The sequence below is a fragment of the Harmonia axyridis genome, chromosome 1, assembly GCF_914767665.1.
Source record: "Harmonia axyridis chromosome 1, icHarAxyr1.1, whole genome shotgun sequence".
Classification (NCBI taxonomy): Eukaryota; Metazoa; Arthropoda; class Insecta; order Coleoptera; family Coccinellidae; genus Harmonia; species Harmonia axyridis.
The window spans coordinates 70,896,757-70,918,356 of NC_059501.1; the positions used below are offsets into that span (position 1 = coordinate 70,896,757).

Below are 21,600 nucleotides of genomic sequence, written 5' to 3' on the forward strand. Positions count from 1 at the left end.
CGACATCAAATAAGGGGAGGTGAAAGGGAGAAATCTGACTGATTGAAATGCCTGTAAATTCAGTTTGGCTCAATATTTTTGAGCAAATTAGATCTCGTCTGAAAGAAAATATCTTGTTGATTGAGGACATAATATAGTCATGATAAATTTGTTTTTGCTGCTTTCGATAGGGGGCGCTAAGTCAGAAGTTCAGTGTTTTGTTCATTTTACTCCGAAATTTCAAATGTTATGATAGGATTTTCTTAACAGAAACAGAAGTTCCATCAAATTTGCATGAAAAAACCTGAAGGTCGCAAAACGATAATTTCAGGCGTTCTGATGTTATGGCCGAAAGAAGATATTCTTCAACTGATGCACTGCGAAAAACCAAATTGTGTCTTTAAGTTATAACAGAAACAGAAATCCCATCAAATTTGTATGAAAAACCAAAAGGTCGCAAAGCAATAGCTTCAGGCGTTCTGGAGTTATGGCCGAAAGAAGACACAATTTAGTTTTTCAGTGCATCAGATGAAGATTGAAGAATATCTTTTTTCGGCCATAAATCCAGAACGCCTGAAGCTATCGCTTTGCGACCTGTTGGTTCTTTAATACAAATTTGATGGGATTTCTGTTTCTGTCAGAACTTAAAGACACAATATGATTTTTCGCAGTGCATCAGTTGAAGAATATCTTCTTTCAGCCATAACTTCAGAACGCTTGAAATTATCGCTTTGCGACTTTCAGGTTTTTTCATGCAAATTTGATGGAATTTCTGTTTCTGTTAAGAAAATCCTATTATTACATTTGAAATTTCGGAGTAAAATGAAGAAAACAATGAACTTCTGACTCAGCGCCCCCTATCGAAAGCAGCAAAAACAAATTTATCATGAGTACATTTTGTCCTCAATCAACAAGATATGATCTTTCAGGCGAGATCTAATTTGCTCAAAAATGTTGAGCCAAACTGAAGTTACAGGCGTTTCAATCAGTCAGATTTCTCCCTTTCACCTACCCTTATTTGATGTCGTATAATCGAAAGTGACAATTCAAAAAGATAGAGAATTTTCCAAGGATTACCGTGATGATATTTTTTCTTCAACTTCATATGAAACATTTTCGAGTTAAATTCATTTTTCTACTCGACGGTAGCTATTACGCTCACTAGCGGTAGAGGTATGAACTTCAAAACAATTTCCAGTGTGTTCTCTTGTTCACTTTAGTGGTAAAATTTTTTACCGCAAGCCTCTACGATGAGTGGATCCGCTTACCTCGCTTATTTGCCCACCCTGTACGTCTGCAAATTTTGTAAGCATTGTTCTGGCCTTTCAATTTTCATGATGAATTGCCAAATCTTACTGAACAGAAATCTCAATACATTTAAACATTCTCGTCATCTTAAAAAAAATCGTTATAATATCATGCGTCAAAAATGTAACGCAATTGTAGTCACCCATGTTAAGCAATTCCGTAGCAGTTCACAGCTAAGCATCCATGCACTATTGATCTAATCAAACAACATCAAGAAACTCCAGAAGCATCCTGGCATACTACGCTCCGTACATATATGATACATATAGTATCTATAAAGAAATCTTCATGGCAAGCAGATCCAGCTCTGCATTTCGATGGCTTCTCCGGGATCTGCCACCTGCTATTCCTCCCCCGTTTCGTTTCCTTTGTGTGGGGACAAAGTTAGCGTTAGGAACTTTTTAGCCGTTCCCGTATATCCCCCGGGATTACCGGGACCGACGTACGTGAGCGGCGTGCAAATAAAAGGAAAACCGTTGACTCACTCCTTGAGACGTGTTTCTTTGTATCCGACGCGCTATTTGCGGAAAGTTGTCAGGATTCAAATCGAGAGGATGATTAGTTTATTGAATTTTTTCGCGGCTGATTGAATTCGGAAAATGGGAAAGTTTTGGAGGAGAAAACGATGGGAAAATCTTTGGGGTATTTGGGTGGAGAAAGTTGGGGTTTTAAATGAATGATTTGATTGGGATAAGTTGCTTAAAGATTTTTTGGTTCGTTTTATCAAAGTACTCTTGAGCCATCTGAAGATGTTCCCTCTGAAAATGGTCATGTAAAAGAAAATTGCTGTAAACCTTATTGACTTAAAAAAAGCCTACGATAGTGGTCTACCATTAATCTCTGATAAGCCTCCAAATGAACCAGATGGAATCATACCCTTAGAAGTACAAAATTTATATAGAAACTCACAATGATCAATAAAAATCGGAAACAGGTTATCAAGATTATTTATTTTCACAAAGGTACATAGACTTTTCTTCCAGCGTTTTTTTCCGGAATTCGAGGCTTTATTGCAAAAATCTGGTTATACATTTATGATTCAAAGTGTTGTCCATCAGTGGCCACTACTTTCTCCAATCTTTCGAACAACGCACGAATCCTGCGTTGAAAAAACTGGTCAACTTTTGAAGCAATTCACCAATTTTCACTACTTCATAAGACCGGAAGTGCTGGTCAGCCAGGCCGTGTGCCATTCATCGAAACAAGTGATAGTCCGAGGCAGCAACGTCAAGTGAATACTGCGGGTGAGGTAGGACTTCCCATTTCAACGTTTCCAAATATGTCTTGACCATTTTCACATAATGGAATCGAGCATTGTCATGCTGTAAAATCACTTCATTATGTCTCTCGTTATATTGCGGCCGTTTATCTTTCAATGCTCGGCTCAAAGGAATTATGACCTTGGAACCATGAATAATCGGTTTGGCCGTCGACGTGGAAGCATGGCCGGGAAATCCCCATGATTTTTTGCGCTTGGGATTATCGTAATAAACCAATTTTTCGTCTCCAGTCACAATGCGATGCAAAAATCCCTTCCTTCTTTGCTTTGCTAGCAGGTGTTCACAAACAATCAAACGCCGTCAAACATCTCTCGGCTTCAACTCGTACGGCACCCAATTTCATTCTTTCAGAATCATTTCCATAACTTTCAAGTGTTTTGAAATGTCTTGTTGCATTTGACACGACTCTTGATCAAGTAATGCCTTCAATGATATACCTTCGAAAACCTTCCTTTGGCTCGTAAGTTGACATGCATAATCGAGAATAACTTTATGATGCAGACACAAATCGACTAATATTTCGATGTCGTCATGTATGCAAACACCTAAGCTTATTGTATGAAATCTAAAATGTATTCATTTTGACTACCACTTACCGCTACAGCCATCAATTGGAAAACGGCGGAAGCGAAGTTGTACACCTAAAGAAAAATAATTTCAATTCATGAGATCACCCACGCGGATTTAGTGGAAAGTGTGAAAGTGTTCAAGTCTAAATTTATAAAAATCAGGTGGAGGTACGTTTCGATCGCATCATTTTTTTGATCGAATTGTTCGGCGACGATGATTATACCGTAAAGGAATTATAGATCGGGTACAAAGTCGTTTGGGCGTCTATATTAAATGTCGCTATTTAATGAAGAGCATAACCCGATCTATAATTCCATCTTCTTCATCATTCAAATAAGGCATTTGCCTCTTTCTTCTTCGTCACCATGCCTAGTCTGATCTCAAGTTGTCACTCCATCGCTTCCTTGGTCGTCCGACACTGCTGCGACCGAAAGGTGCTTTTGTCGCAAGCAATTTTAACAATTTGTGTATCCTCCATTCGGTTAATATGTTGGTTCCATTCGACCTTCCTATCCAGTATCCAGCTGTTAATATCTTTCATCTTGCATGTTTCTCTGATAGTTCCGCTTCGTTCTCTATCCAACAATGTTTTTCCAGCAATTCTACTGAATACCCGTTTCCAGTACACGTGTACAAATCTTTGATATGTCTGGTCGAGCGGTATAAGTCATTATTGGTCTTATTGTTGCCTGGATTTCGTTTCAGTTAAATTGTGTTTATTCTGTCAAATTGATTTTTTGAGGCAAGCTGTTATTCTAAAGACTTTGTTGGTTTGCTCATGGACCTCGGCTTCAACATCTCCATATCCCGATATTTCAATACAGAGGTATTTGAACTTTATGACTTGTTCAATGATTTTATCATCAATAGTTTACGTGTTGGAATGTTTGTCTTTGTCATGCATTTTGTTTTAGATGTTGATATCACCATATTGAGCATATTGGTCGTCTGATTGAACATTTGTAGAAGCCTCTGTAAATCATCTTCACGGGATAAAGAGATCACAATAATATGTTACGCCGATGATGCAGTCCTGGTTGCAGATGGTGTCCGGGAAAATGTGGAAAAACTCTCGGATTCAGATAAAACATAAAAAAAATAAGATGACAAGTTTCCATTCTTTTTTTTTCTTGGCGGCCCTCCCTACAGAGATACGGCCTCCTCACTGGAAACCCTTTTTAGTGGAATAAATTTCAAATATCTCGGTATGGAAATATCGGGATATGAAGATATTGAGGTCCAAGAGCAAACGAACAAAGTCTCTAGAATAGCTTGCCTCAATATGGCGGAGTAAACACATTTTGACCGAAACGAAATCCATGCAATAATAAGGCCAATAATGACTTACACCACTGAAACTCGACCAGACACATCAAAGACTTGACGTAGGTATACTGAAAATGGCAGTGATGAGGGTACTCAGAAGAATTTCTGGAAAATCATTGTTGGATTGAGAACGAAGTGAAACTATCAGATAAACATGCAAGATAAAAGATATTAACAGCTGGATACTGAATAGGAAGGTCGAATGGAACCAACATATTAATCGAATGGAGGACACACAAATTGTTAAAATTGCTTGCGACAAAAGCACCTTTCGGTCGCAGAAGTGTCGGACGACCGAGGAAGCGTAGAGTGACAACTTGAGACCAGACTTGGCATGGTGACGAAGAAGAAACAGGCAAATGCCTTATTTGAATTATGAAGAAAACGGAATTATAGATCGAGTAAGTTATCCTCTTTATTAAGTGACGACATTTAGTAAAGACGACCCAAATGACTTTCTACCCGATCTTTAATTCCTTTACTTGAAAACCTTAAATCCAAACCAAACCACTAAAACTCTAACGAAACGTTTAATCATCATCGACGTAGCCAGCTTTATTGTCTAGGCAATAAAAACGAAACCCCTTGCGGTGTGTCGGGACGTAATGAATCCGAAACAATAGCCGGAGAGACTTGCGGGAAACAGTTATCAGACCTAATTCCTCGTCGCGATACCGGGGATTACACGCCCGACCGCCCTAATCCCCCTGAACGGGGGTGGCGTCATCCCCGAAGATACTGTAAAATCGTCGCAAGTCCCACCGATGACACCCGTGATGTATGAACGCGCCCTTATTGCGGTTGCCGAGCGTATGTGTGCGATAACTTGTCAAATATATTTCGGTCCGGGATCTTAGATCTCTTTTTTTGGTAAGGAAGGGTGACAGGGGTTGGTTAGTTTTGGGTTCTAGGTAGGCTTTGGAATGGTGAGATTCGTTGTTGGATGGATGATGTGGAGGTTTGATAAGTTTGGAGAGTTTTTTAATTGAATTATGGTAGCTTTGTCGGAAGGATAAGGTAATAATTCTTTTTTTATTTACTGTATGTAACCGGTTTTATTCAAAGACCAGCCTATGAGAGCTAGACAACTTTAAGAAACCAGCTCAACAACTATGTCATTAGGATCTGCTGTGAATTGAGGAAATCTTAGCTAAGCCATAGTGATAGAAATGAATATGATAGCATGTCAGTAAGATTTAGATATACATTTAATTGAGGAGGTCTCGTTTCACTGCGAACCAATGGCCTATTATGCCCACCATCAGAGCTATTCTCTCCATAACGTGATTATATTTTCTTGAACATTTATCTGTTATGTAATACTTCTGCAAATAAAGAAATTTATTATTATTATTATTATCCGACTTTTGCCTATACGCGTAGGATTTATCCTCGCCGTCGGCTTCTCACTCCTCGCTAAGAGGAACATTCACTCAATCCCAGATATTTAAAATATCAGAAGGGTAGAGCTCGGTCGTGTCCGGTCCTTGTGGTCCCCCTGGTTGTCGTCGAACTTCTGGTCCTCTTACACGCGATCCTTGGACCTGTCCTTCGCTTCCTAGGAATTTTCTCATCGTCCTTGCAGTACCTAAAAGAACAGCTTTTTGCATTACATTACATATATACTCACTAAGCCCTAGTTGCTTGATATTTCTCTTCAGATTTTTGGGTATTATTCCTGTTGTTGAGATGATAATTGGAATAGTTCTCGTTGATATCATTCCCCACTGGCGCTTTATCTGAAATTCGAGGTCCCTATATTTTGAAATTTTTTCGACCTCTTTTTGACGCAAGTTGTTGTTATTAGGTATTGCTACGTCGATGAGTATAGCTGCCTTTTGATGTTTATCAACTAGCAATATATCTGGCCTGTTGTGAGGGACTGTTTTATCAGTCAAAACTGATTATTATTATTATTATCTACAGCTCGCCTTCCAGTTCCAGAGTTATAATGAACTCCAGTATCTGGGATGGCTTCAACGAGACTAATTGCTCTCTTCCACAAGTTTCTTGTCCAAAGCAGATTTTGCGTTGGTTAGTGATGGCGAGGCATTCCGTCAACAGGTGATTCGGAGTTTCTTCCTCCACCCCACAGAATCTGCACTCGTCATTTTCTCATGCGGTGTTTCCTAAGACGGCAATGCTCTGTGAGGAATCTAGTGAGAAGGTGTAGTGTATTTTTGCTAAGTTCCAGATACTTCTTGGATATCGCAGTGTCAAAGTTTCGAAGAAACTTTTTGGAATGATCCAAACCAGGAAGATTCCTCCAGAGTGTTTTTTTTTTTCGGTTTTTTCCTTCTCCTGAAACTCTTTCTGGTAGGTACATTCGTCTATACCACAGAAATATCCCGGGCCGATGAACGGAGTTTGTGCTCTTATGTTGACTTCTTCATTCCATCTAATACCCGAATGGCCGGGAACCCAGACTAAAAAGACCTTGTTATTCTTGTCTATTCCATTGAGTTTTCTTCGACACTCCAATATCATCTTAGAATCGATGATATGTTATCTCAGTGCTTTAATTGAAGCTTGATTATCAGAATGTATAGCCATATCACATTTTCTTTTAGTTTCTTGCTAGGTTAATTTTTACGGATCTTTCTATTGCAAGCATATAGTAAGTAAGTAATTAGGTAAACATTTATTTGCAGAATGTACAAATTATGATTCATCATAATATCAATATTAAATTAAACAAGAAAAAAAAATACAAACTGTCTGCAAAAGGGAATGTTCACTGAATGTACCTATGTATGTCAGGGAGGACTAGCAATTAGAGAGCCTGTACCTCCATGATTAATTACATACCATCAGCGAACCTTCCCAGTGACGAGATGATAAGAAAATATGTGAGTATGTAGTATTCGTATCAATTTTTTCTGTCACCAGCAGATTAGTCCAATCTCGGAATAATCCAATTATGTCAACGAATAATCCAATTATCCTTATTATAAATCCTTCAATTAAATTTTCAGAAATATCTGCGGAGTGCGAATTCCGTTTTTAACAGAGAATGGTTGCCTCGAATTGTTCAATTGAGTTTTAAGTAGAACGGAGCCATATCGGTAAAATATGGTGAAATTTCAATGATAAGTTTCAGCCAAAAATTCGACATCATGGTTAAAAACCAATTGTCTGAGTCTTCTTTTCACCAACTCCGTATATGTTGTTTTTTTCGAATTTCATAATTAAATAATTGTGTTCGACTTCCTGATAGAGTCAAGGTAGAAATCGATATTGTTCGTCTGTCTTTCATGTACACAATAACTCCGAAATGGAAGTGCCGAAAAATTCAAATTTTCAGGGTATGTTCAGGGTCAGGAAATCCTTCTTCAATTATTTAATGAGCGGAATACGTTTTATAGTTTCGAATTTGTATGTATTTGAAATTTTTCTCAATTATTGAAAAAATACCCATCTGAAAGAACTGAAATTTCCAAATCAGTTGCAAAAATGGCATCCTTAAATTTGACCACGAATTTGTTATCAGTGTTTGGGGTATCGCGTTTTCGTGGGGATTTTTAAAACACTGACGGACGACAGACGAGAATTTTACTAACACTCTACTAACTCAACTGTTCATCACCTCCTAACTTACTCCACTGAATTCTCCACTTCCCAGTTCGATACCAGGGTTACAAACAAAAAATCATATTGTACACTGTGAATTTCTTCTTCCTTTTCTTATTCTCTAAGTTATATGCCTGCGCAATGGTATCATGGTACCTGCACACTAATTAGAGTATGGAAAAAACATTCTCTATTTTATCTTTCTGAGAACCCTATGAATGAGAAAGTTGTATGCACAAGTATCAAGAGAGATCATTGTTACACTAATGCAGGTGAATTTCTATTAAGTATTGTGATGACAATTTCGGCTAGACACAGACATTAGGTTTAATTGCTTTTTGTCGCCACAAGTGATTCGCATCTTATCGTTTGAGACCGCTCTTGTCTCAAAATTCGAAACATACATACGAAATGATGGACTGACTCGAAAACTCTATTATTCCAAGGACACACATAAAAAATCCTTCGCGATTCCAATCGACTTTAAACTCACGAGGAATTTCTTCTCAGATGACAATACTTCAGAATCTCGACTTCAAGCCCCGTCGTTCTTAGAGAATTGTGTGTTTCTTTGAGCAACCTTATACTCCCCAGAGTCCGGAATTATTTCAGCAACGAAACAAGCTCAACGCCCGCTAAAAAAGGATTTGTAAAGGATAAGGGTGCGCCTTAAATTGAGCGACTGTGTGGGGTGAGGGTGGCGTGAACAAGGTGAGGCGTCGATCGATAAGACACGTACAGGAGATAACTGGGCGATTTCCTACAGTTGCTAGATCGGAAAATTTAACGGGCGAGATAAGCTACATACGATGGCACGGCATTCGCCTGGCTAAAAATAACTTTGGAATTAGGTTAGACCAAACTTGACCTTTCCGAAAGTTGACGAATTTTACTTTCGAAGCTTTTTTTTACCCGATGAATCCTCTTGAAAATTAGACATCATGTTGTTGAAAAATTTTTTCAGGCAACGACGTCTCAATAGTATAGGGTGTTTTTTTTCGAGGTATATAACTTTAAGTTGGCATTTCTATTCAAGATGGCGACCGATTTAACAGCTGTCAAGTGATTTATTCCCAGTTTGGTTTGGCAATTCATCATGAATAGACTCACGCCTGAACAACGCTTGCAAATAGTGCAATTTTATTTCGAAAATAATGGTTTTGTGCGGAAAACGTGAGGCACTACTTCCATTTTATTTTGTTTAGCAATGAAGCGCACTTCTGGTTGAATGGCTACGTCAACAAACAAAACTGCCACATTTGGAGTGAAGCTAATCCTCAAGTATATGTCGAAACACCGTTACATCCAGAAAAAATGACTGTTTGGTGCGCTTTATGGGCTGGTGGAATTATTGGTCCCTACTTCTTCAAAAACGATGATGGCCAGAACGTTCCAGTCAATGGTGGTCGGAATAGAGCCATGATTCCAAACTTTTTCATTCCTGAATTGACCGACCATGATGTCCAGGAACTGTGGTTCCAACAAGACGGCGAAACATGTCGCACAGCTCGTGCCACAATCGATTTATTGAAAGACACATTTGGTGACCGCCTAATTTCACGTTTTGGACCTGTGAATTGGCCTCCAAGATCTTGTGATTTAACACCGCTAGACTACTTTCTGTGGGGCTATGTAAAGTCATTGGTCTATGCGGATAAGCCACAAACCCTTGACCATTTGGAAGACAACATTCGCCGTGTTATTGCCGATATATGGTCACAAATGTTGGAAGAAGTCACCGAAAATTGGACGTCCAGATTGGACAACATCCGAGCCAGCCGTGGCGGTCATATGCCAGAAATCATATTCAAAATGTAATGCCACAAGATTATCTTGGGGATAAATAAAATTCATGTCAATCGAATAATCCATCGTTGTTTTATTGCAATTTAAAGTTCTATAGCTCTAAAAAAACACCCTTTATATATAGATATCTAATGCGAAGGACAGATGCAGAATCCCATCAGTTAAGGCTTATTTCGACGGTGCTTGTAACTATCACGATAAAACTATCGTGATAGTGCGACAGCACTCTCGCACTATCACGATATAACTATCACGATAAGAAGGTACTGTCACCGTTAAAATGAGTTTTAAGAATAATTCCCTTTTCAACATCGCTTCGAGGGAAGAAGGGTACAAGTAGATGTTTTCGAGATGATTCGGACAAGATTACATACCTATATTCTGAGTTGATATTTTGTAGGAAACGAGAATGATCACTTTTGTATTCAGGGATAGCATATAAGACAGAGTTGAAAATTCTTAATATTCATAAGCTTACAATCAATTTACAAAGTTGAAATATAATTCTGAAAAATCTGCATCATCTTCCTATATATTTTTTCTCATATTCTCACAAAATTCCATTCACCTGATAGAATCTTCTGGGAGACAGGTGTTGTTCTCAATTGTTGAACATACGGATTGGAATGAAAATTTCTTAAGAAATTTGAGTGCTAGTCATAGCTTCATTACTGATTCTACCAAGATACATAAACTTTTTCATTTAATTATTTCTCATTAATTCATACAGTATACACCTACATTATGTGATGTATAATTTAAAAAATGTTGTCATCAAGAAATACATGACACGTCATTTATGTGCCCATACATATTTAAAAATAATGCATCAAATCACGACAAGCAGAAGAATCAAATTGCAATAACAAACCAACATCCAACTGTAAAAGAAAATTCAAATAAGACAAACAGTGTTAAACATTCATTGAATATCTCACTACTCTTTTTCCGGATCTGATAGGTAAATGAAGATTTGCTTCCTTTTTTTCTAATTGGACAGAAAAAAAGGAGGGTAAAACGTTGTCGCCTCGGTTTGACTTTCGACATTCTCAATGCATTTTTTTCTAACATTGATATTACAACCAGAGATTCCAACTGCCAGCACTGTATTCACATAATAGTCTATTCACTTTAGACATGAAATGAAGCCATGAAGCGTTTTCCAGTATCGTTGCCAGATTTTTGCCAAGATTAACAATAAAAACAACAACGACTATTGGTTGTCGAAATTTTTTCGTGTTTTGAATTATTTTGGTGTTTTTTTTTGGTTTTCTCTTAGTTGATTCAGAAAAACTGTTATATTATTGGAGTTACCAAACTTAAGTTAGAAGAATGAAATGAAAACGTCAAATTTGATTCGCAATCATGATGACAAATCGGTAACATCATGAATTAATGGCAATAGTGGTACGAGCAAATATCCCCAGATTTGTGATTGCTGTAAGCAGTACCAAGTTGGTTGGTTAGCACTGAAATGTGTGTGACATCATTTAAAACCTTATGTGAATGTTCTATAACCACGGCTCCACGGTCAAAATGCTGGTACAGCCTTCCAAAGTCACTTGACCTAAACGATATGTAAAATACTTCACCCAATAAGTCCTTGTCCTTATCAGCCTAAATACATTTTCTTAAAATTTCAATTTTGTTCATCAAGAGTTCTACCTGTACTCCAACGTTTCGCCAACTTTGAACTTTATAAAAGAAAGATTCATATTTGCATTAAACAGAGGCAAATTTCTGTTCTTGGAGTATTCTTCTAAGGTCTGCACAAAGCCAGGAATCACTGGAAGCCAAGTATGGAGAAAATGTTGGGTGGTCAAGCAGTTGAAGCAATTTGACCATGATTTTCATCGAGTTGAAACAAGAAGTATTGTCTGTCTATACAGGAAACTCGTTATTTCGAACAACCTAACCTTCAATATCCCTATCCAAAATCAAATTAATCTTCCGAAATTTTGACACGCAACTTTGGAAGAACTATCTAACCAGTACTAACGAGAAAAAAAGTGGTATGCTTCAGCTGCTTGTTAAGATACTATTTCAGTTCTTTCACTAATTTGTTTGGGACTTTTGTTACTTATTGTGTAAGGTATCTGAGAAACTTTTTGGAATCTAAAACACTTTTGTAAGTTTCCAATTATTTTAAATCAGTTGAAATACTTCTTGCTAACATCTATGTTTATAGTTAAGCAACATAAGGAAATGCCCGATCTAAATATTTCACCCAAATACGAAAATACATCTAAAATTCAAGAATCTCAACGAGACATTTCACGCCGACCGTTTCATCACGAAACGAGATGACAAAACTTCCCATCCCTCTTAATTACCCTTTACATCCTCCAAATTAATGAAGTTCCCCCCTGATGTCCTCTTCTCCTTGCGGGGCTTACCAGTAATCGAGTCGATTTCATGGGGGCGACAATAATTGGCGTTAAGTGACATCTTTGCTCCTGATTTATAGCGTTGTTCTTCCACTGACATTTATTAGGATTAACCTAAAATCGCATGCCATATTTCTGCTATGACTAATCTGATTATCCGTCTGTGTATTAGGCTGTGTCAACAGGAGCACCAGATGGCTCAAGTCGGTTATCATTATTATACAACGTTTTCGTTGGAAAATTGTCACGTACTGATGCTACTATTTACGACTTTGGGAAATCTAATTTTCCGATGGAAATGTTCAGTTATGACGTCTGGATATTTTTCTGTTTTTATGATCGACGTTGGTATCTTAGGTGTTTTAATTGTATGAGGAGTGTTTTGTATTCTATTTCAATAGTTTTTATTCAATTGATTGTTACAGAAAACTTTCTCTCTCTCTTGCTTGTCATGATTCTCATCTATTAACTGTTTTATCTGTCTTTGTTATTAGGAATTCGATTATTCTTCCCAATTCACTGTTGCCATGCTTTATCAGTATCTCTATTAGCTATTTATTTGTTTTCTATTTCCTCAATAGTTTCAATTCTCCACGGAATTGCTAGTTGCTTCTGAACAACCGCTTTTCTTAATGAATATTTCCTTCTTGTAATGTAAAATGTTGAACCCCATAATTCCTGCATACGTTATGCATTTATGACCTTCAACTCAATTCCCAATAATATTGATATGGTTGTTTGGATTCAATAACGGTTTCTTCTAGTTTTCAATTTTTGGTCCTCCATCAGATATTTTACTTTCTTTGTTCCATTTTATGACCTGATATTTTATCTTGACGTTTCCCTATTCTTCTTTCTCTACTGTTCTGGTTCAGAAAGCAGATTGTGAGTGTTTTCTCGTACTCATATCTTCTTTCTTGAAATCTTACATCAGTATCAGTTGATCTATGTCTATGTGTGTATGATTTTCCTAAAATTAATGGCTTATGCGCTCGAGCTAGAATGCTCAATCTATGGTCACTTCAAGAATAAATATGAGGTTCTTCGAAGAGGAAGAGATACTGTCCATCCAGAGTCGACCTAAGAACATTCTCATAATCGTACAGTTCATACTCCATATTGAAAAAACTCGAAATAATTTTTTATGTATTTACACATAATGTAAAAAGTTCAAGATTCAATTCTTTATTCACGTAATTATCAACATACTATAATATACAGGGTGTTTCCTAAACATGCGGCAAAAATTCAGGGGGTTGTTCCTTGGACTATTCTAAGAATATTTTGTCCTTTGATGATTTTTGAAAAATCTATTTGTTTCGAAGATATAGGGGAAACAAAATTTCAGATAATAACATTTTATTATGAAAAATTACATGAAAATTCAACTCAACCTACAAAAACTGTTGAAAATGACCACCTCTAGCCAGCATACAAGCATCCAATCTTCTCCTCATTGACTGCCGAACCCTTTCAAAAACACCAGGATCATTTCTTATTAAGTTACACCCAGCAATGATCCGATTTCGCAAGTCTTCCACATTTTCTACTGGAGTGGTATAAACTAATGATTTTAGATGGCCCCATAGGAAATACTGGCCGTTTTTAGTAATTGGAATGTTGTTAAACAAATTTAAAAATAAATTGTACCTACTTAGTAAACACAGTGCGGTACGCATTTTTATTTAAACTATTATTAATTTTAAAAATATGAAAAATGTTGTTCGCCCTGTATCTTCGAAACAAAGAGGTTTTTCAAAAATCATCCAAGGACAAAACATGCTTAAAATAGTCCAAGGAACAACCCCCTGAATTTTTGCCGCATGTTTAGGAAACACCCTGTATAATGTCAGAAATCTAACAAGACATGGACGAAATATAGAAAATATAATTATTTTGAATCGGAAAAATATCACAAAATCCTAAACATCAATAAAAAAATTAAATATTAAAATTGCGAGTACGATACTGGTAGTGTGTTAGAAACGAAAGAGATATAGTTGATCCAATATCCAATAAGAATAGTCCTATGTGCAAATCATACGATTTACTTTGTTTATATTGCTCCGTCTTGTATTTCAACGAACTATATTTATTAAAGCAACTAATTTTTGTAACACATTTTATGATTATCTATAGGTTTAGAGAACGAATCCTGAAAACTGCCAATATAAGTTTAGGTCGTAAGTTATTACTTTCAAAAGAGTATTTTCAAGAAAATATATCCACATTACTGTGGCTTTTATTCAGAAAACTTTTCGAAATTTTCAGTGAATCTAGGCAAGAAAGGAATTTCTTAGTTATTTCAAATTTTGCGTCACTGTTTATATTTCAATTTTACACCAGAAACAAACAACTGTTGAAAATAAACAGAATTTAGAGTGTGATAAACATAAAATCTGCTTCGTATTAATTGCAAATCCTGAAAATATGAAAATACATATACCAAAATACTAGGTCAACTGAGGTCACGCTATATTAGGTAAACTTTGATAATCTATCTACGCACCTTATAACAAACGTGAGAAAGTAGATGGCAAGTTCTAGTTCCCTTCATTTCCTTTGTCGACAGATCCGTGTCTCGCGTGTCTTTTCGGTTATCCCTCAGGATTAGCGGGGACGCTGTACGATGAAAAAGTTGGAATTCAGTCAGGAATTCGTTGGAAAATTAATTGAAGACATTTTGGAACGGAAGAAGGCTTATGGGTTCAGAACTTTAGTAATCATATTGGGATTATGGGAAGTGATTTCCGGAATGGGAAGATAATACCACTGAATAAGAAGTGGTAGATGTATGGCTACGGAATTAATTTTTGTTCCGAGATTTTTATTCAATTTTAGAGATAGATTGATCTATATATTGCATAGTTTGGTGGAACCAATGTGGTATATCACTGAAACGAATATCCAACTTACATTTTCTTCAATATTATAAGGTGTACAACTTTGCTTCCGCCGTTTTGCAATAGTTGGCTGTAACAGTAAGTGGTAGTCGTAGTCGAAATAAATAAATCGTAGATGTCATACAATAAGCTTAGGTATTTGTAAACATAACGCCATCGGAAAATTAGTCGATTTGTGTCTGTACCACGAAGTTATTCTCGAATAAACATGTCAGCTTACGAGCCAAATTCTCGTCATTTGCGGGAGGTTTCAATTTTCTGCTTTAATTTGAAAAATCTGCGGCTGAGGCTCATCGAATGCTCTGAAATATCTATGGTGAGGCCGAAAATAGTGAAAGAACGTGCCGAAAGTGGTTCAAGAACGGTAATTTTGACGTCGAAGACCAGCATGGCGGTGGAAAAGAGAAGGTTTTCAAAGATGGAGAATTGAAGGCATTAATTGATAAAAACTCGCAACAATAATTAGCAGGATCATGGGGAGTGACGCAACAAGCCATTTCAAAACGCCTGATAGGCATAGAAGTCATTCAGAAACAATGAAATTGGGTGCTGTACGAGTTGAAGCTTAAAGATGTTGAACGGCGTTTGTTTGCTTGTGAACAGCTGCTTGCAAAGCAAAGACGGATGGGGTTTCTGCATCGCGTTGTGACTGGAGACGAAAAATCGCTTCAATACGATAATCCCAAACGCAGAAAACCATGAGTATATTCCGGCCATGCTTCTACATCGACGGCCAAACCGAATATTCAGGATTACAAGGTCATGCTCAGTATTTGGTGGGACCAGCGCGGCGTAGTGTATTATGAGTTGTTACAACCGACTGAAACAATCACAGGCGATCGTTATCGAACGCAATTAATGCTTTTGAGCCAAGCATTGAAAGACAAACGGCCGCAATACATCGAGAGACATGATAAGTGATCTTACAGCATGACAATGCTCGACCCCATGCAACGAAGGTGGTCAAGACATACTTGGAAATGTTGAAATGGGCTGTCCTACTCCACCCGCTGTAGTCTCCAGACATTCCTCCCTCGGACTATCACTTGTTCGATCAAAAGCATACAGCCTGACTGACCAGCACTTCCGTTCTTATGAAGAAGTAAAAAATTGGATCGATTCGTGGAACGCATCAAAAAATGACCATATTTTTCAACGCATCAAGATTCGTACGCAGCCCGAAAGATGGGAGAAAGTAGTAGCCAGCGATAGACAATACTTTGAATCATATATGTTCAACCAGTTTTTCACAATAAAGCCTTGAAACGGAGGAAGCAAAGTTGAATGCCCATGTTGAAAATCTGTTGAATATTCGAATATTCGAAATATCACCGTCAAATATCTCGGAATAATCTTGGATCAACATTCTTATGAAGAAGTAAAAAATTGGATCGATTCGTGGAACGCATCAAAAAATGACCATATTTTTCAACGCATCAAGATTCGTACGCAGCCCGAAAGATGGGAGAAAGTAGTAGCCAGCGATAGACAATACTTTGAATCATATATGTTCAACCAGTTTTTCACAATAAAGCCTCGAAACGGAGGAAGCAAAGTTGAATGCCCATGTTGAAAATCTGTTGAATATTCGATTGAGTAATAGGCAGAATAAATTCTTCGTATTTACAGGTTTTCCTATTATCTAAAAGAGAGTCTGATATTTCAAGTTACTAACCTAAATCTCCTAGAGCACTACTTCTTAATTTCGTAGTGATTATGAGGCTTAGCTACCAGCTTCATTCGTCTTAGTCTGAAAGGACCAATCAAACACCTAATGAAATAAGTTCCAACATCACGATCAACGTCAAAATAAACGCTTGTTGTGACATCTTTCTAACCCAAACACCCCACACAACACCATGGCAGTTTCTTCCTCCTAGAAAGCGAAACAAATGACGCGTAGTGCGATGATAAACTTCTGCAGACAATAAAGCAACCTGACGAAGCAATCACGCGAGTCCTTGGGGTGGTTTTCCCACCGAATCGGGGTTCTTAGATTAGCCAGATACATCACGAATGTCGGTTCTTGTAAGGGGCGTCGACATGCTGAGTGGACCACATTAAGCTTTTCCACAGATCGAATTTTATGTCTTTGGAACGGTCGTTTGTCTCTTACTTATGGGAGAGTTTGATGAAATTTGTTCTAGATGAGTGTAGTTGAAAGATGTTGAGAGGAAGGGAGTAAACTGTAAGTTGCGGTATATCCGAGAGTGCACTTGGACATATATCGGGTGTCCCAAGGTGAGTGGCCTATTAGATTATTATGGAAACTATTGATGGTAAAGATTTCAAATTTTGTGGATAGATATTTGGCCATGTAAGGTACATTTTTAAAATAATTTCACATTTCCAGTGTTGCCGGATGTACCACAATTTGGCAACAACTTTGTTATTTTGAATAGGACATCTGGTATTTCTATTTTTTTTATGATACTCCATAAAATATTAAATCTATTCACTCTTACTTTTCCATCCCTACCTTCAACGGTTTTTGAGTTATTAATTATTTTTCGAAATTTTAGATCAAATTGGCGTATTACGAAAATGACTCTAGTTCGCTCAATATTTGAGATTTGAGTCAGAAATTTTGCAAGTCGTTAGATATTGATCTGATCTGTGTCACTGCTCTCGAATTATGGTTGTCAATAATACAGGACGGACCAAAAAAAATCATCATTTGCCAAGTTACAAAATTGTAAAAAAGTCTATTTTTTCAAATTAGACACCTAGTATATTTTTCAATTTTTGGAATCAGTACAACACACTCTACAATTTTTCTATTCATGTCCCTATACCTATCCAAACTGGATTCCGAGTTATATGCGTTATATGTGTATATCTTTCTTGAGCTATTATTTATAGAAAAACCTCGGAACAAAACACCTGTTAGGCAATTATTGTTTATTTTGACATTTATGGATTGAACTGATTCATTGATATATCGATCTATGAACCACATAGAGAACATAACAATACAAAAGATATTAACACTTATTGAATCAATGTGAAATCTAATAAACGCATATAACTCGGAATCCGGTTGAGATAGGTATAAGGACGTGAATAGAAAAATTGTAGAGTGTGTTGTACTGATTCCAAAAATTGAAAAATATACTAGGTGTCTAATTTGAAAAAATAGACTTTTTTACAATTTTGTAACTTGGCAAATGATGATTTTTTTTGGTCCGTCCTGTATTATTGACAACCATAATTCAAGAGCAGTGACACAGATCAGATCAATATCTAACAACTTGCAAAATTTCTGACTTAAATCTCAAATATTGAACGAACTAGAGTCATTTTCGTAATACGCCAATTTGATCAAAAATTTCGAAAAATAATTAATAACTCAAAAACCGTTGAAGATAGAGATGGAAAAGTAAGAGTGAATAGATTTAATATTTTATGGAGTATCATAAAAAAAATAGAAATACCGGATGTCCTATTCAAAATAACAAAGTTGTTGCCAAATTGTGGTACATCCGGCAACACTGGAAATGTGAAATTATTTTAAAAATGTACCTAACATCGCCAAATATATATCCACAAAATTTGAAATCTTTACCATCAATAGTTTCCATAATAATCTAATAGGCCACTCACCTTGGGACACCCGATAGATGAAAGCATTAGAAGAAAGAAGTGCCGACTAATTCAAAAAGTATTTTTAAATGCATAAATCAAATTAATATAATAAGTACTATTTGAATTGGATAAAGACTTAACTGCGTTTATCAGCAAAAAAAGAGGAATTTATTAACAATAAAAACAATAATAATAAAACAACAAACTTGCAAAAACAGAGGGAAACAACATTTTGAGCCTATAATTCGGTTTTCCTCTTCACAATTCTCAAATAAAACACTATTTTGACAAATCTAAAAATTGAATCTGACATTTCAGGTAACTTCAGAAAAAGTATCCCACAGGGTACCGTAATTGGTCCTATTTTTGTAATTTACATTGAAGAAATAGGGGGAGTGGTTGATGATTGTGTTGTCACATCTTATGCTGACGATACAGTATTGTTGTTTGGTGCAAGGTCTTGAGTAGATGTTCACGAGAAGGCAGAAAAGGGTTTCAATAGATTGCACCTATGGGTGAATGATAGTCTGTTGTATCCGGTTGTATCTCAATACGTCAAAGACTTTCTTCATGACTTTGTCGGTGACATCCTCAGATCAACCTTACCTGGATCAACTTATTATTCTTGAGAGAAATTGCCGAGAGCTAAATTATAACTGGTCCATCAAAACAAAAAAAATATCACCGTCAAATATCTCGGAATAATCTTGGATCAACATTCAAAATGGAGTAACCATTCTGTCTCTTTGTACAAAAACAAGAAAGATATTTCACAAACTCCATCTCAAACTCAGAGAAATCTTACATCAGAAACTTCTTTGGGGTAGTGCGTATGATAATACTCTGAATAACTCACAAGTCTATCAGAACACAGTTCTCAAAATCTTATATGGAAAGCCTCGTTCATTTCCGATAGCTGAGTTGTATAATAGTTTCGGTAATATTTCAATATGTTGAAAATTAATTTTATTGATTTAAGTATGTAATCTCCGGGTCAACTGAATTGTACTTATTTATGGTGGAAAATTGTAGCACACAATATGTTTACATCTTAGGCAAAATTTTCCATTCACATGATCCATACCTTTATTTGCTTTGTAATTATATTTAATTTATTTTGGAACCTTTACTGTATGGATAATTATTACCTTTGTTTTTGTAACTTTCTGGAATAAACTATTCGATTTGATTTGAACACAACCAATCTTGAAATTGAAAACGTGTTTTGCTCACTCCACGTTCGAATCTCCAAATTGGATATTAGTTAAAAGATATTGTCAGTTATAACATAACAAGAGCAGAGACAATATTCGATTATACATCGAGTATTTTTATTTTATTTTTTGGTGAACGTCCAAGAATGTTACTATGGAAATGATTCCAATATGGCACGAGGCGAAACACCAAAACGATTACACCACGTCGTCAAGTATTCACTTATCAATACGCTGTAACTATGGGAAATTTACGGAATTCGCCAGAACATGAGTAGAATAAACAGTTATAATATCACAAGAGCATAGAGAATATTCGATTATACCCCGATTCACGAGACTTGATTCGCAAAACATCACGAGAGCGCACATCGAGTGGTATTTCGCGAACTACGTCGAGTGAAGAGGTTCGTATGATCAAAATATATTGACTATGCTCGAGTTCGTATTCGTTACGATTATATAACGAATAATTTCAATAACTTAAATTGAAGCAATAAATTTTGATAGTTCAATGACATTTCACTGAGCTTGTCTTTTAGTTTTTGGCGAACGTCCAAGAATGTTACTATGGAAATGATCAAAATATGGCAAAAGACGAAACACCAAAACGATTATACCACGTCATCAAGTAGTATATTCAATTATCAACACGCCATAACTATGGGAAATTCACGGATCCTATTGGTTCATCAGAACATTAGTTATATACCTAATCTTTCTTATTTTTTTTATTTTTGCTTTATAATCGAGATATTTTCTTTATAAGCGGAAATAATATATCACATTCAAAACTTGAATGAAACGTCGTGTCATTGTTGACATTTCCAAATCTGTTGAAATTCAACGGTAGCTCGAACTTAATTCCCATCTCTCATTATAACCCAAAATTTACAACAAAATCAGACTTTCAATTCCTTTTTTTCTTCAGTTCCAGGATGGAAGGAATCGATCCAAGCGCTGAAGAAGAAATGGCTGGTGACCACGGCCACCCTCGCTCAAATGAACTCGAGGATGTCGCAGGACCGCCAGGAGAACGAGGTAAGACCTCATCGCGTGGGCCTGACATACCGATTTTGCAGGTTCACGTGCACTTGACATCCAAGTGGAAATAAAGGTTGCGAACAGCGGCGTCTCTTTGTGTCGGGGAGTAATAATGAACGCTGCGGGGGAGAAAAAGGACCCGTTCCTACAAATTGATTTGTCATTTTGAATGGGGTTGTAACGCTCCTGCTTGTAGGGGATGAATGAGGGGGGCTAGGTGTATTAGGGTTGCGTTCGGTCTTTGTTGGAAGAAGATTGTTTTGGAAATTTTAATTATTCTTTCATTTTATGATCGGATATTGCTAGAAGAGATTCACGACTTGAATTGATATTCGAGCTACTTGACTTGAAATCAAGTCGAGTTAAAGTCAAAAGTAGTTTTTCAATATCAAGTCAAGTATGTATATTTATCAAGTATGTACTTGAAAACTCAATAACATTCTATCAATCTACTTGATTTTTAGCAGTGTTATTGTGTAGTGTGCATATCAATTAAAAAAGAATGAAATTAGAAAGAATGAAAAGCACTTAAATAACATTTATTAAACTCATTGTATACTAGAACCAAAAATATCAACTATTAAAAATGATAACACCAATAAAATTACTACTAAATATAAAAAAATAA

The 21,600-nt window shown here is 36.5% G+C and overlaps 1 protein-coding gene across 1 annotated transcript in view; it reads left to right on the forward strand.

The window, feature by feature from the left end:
• Positions 1–21,600, forward strand: part of LOC123671138 (choline O-acetyltransferase) — a 109,794-nt gene that overhangs the window by 31,952 nt on the left and 56,242 nt on the right. Inside the window, exon 2 of the mRNA XM_045604833.1 lies at positions 20,860–20,969. Coding sequence (XP_045460789.1) covers positions 20,931–20,969 — 39 coding nt within the window. The 5' untranslated portion in view covers positions 20,860–20,930. The remainder of the gene's footprint in view (positions 1–20,859; positions 20,970–21,600) is intronic.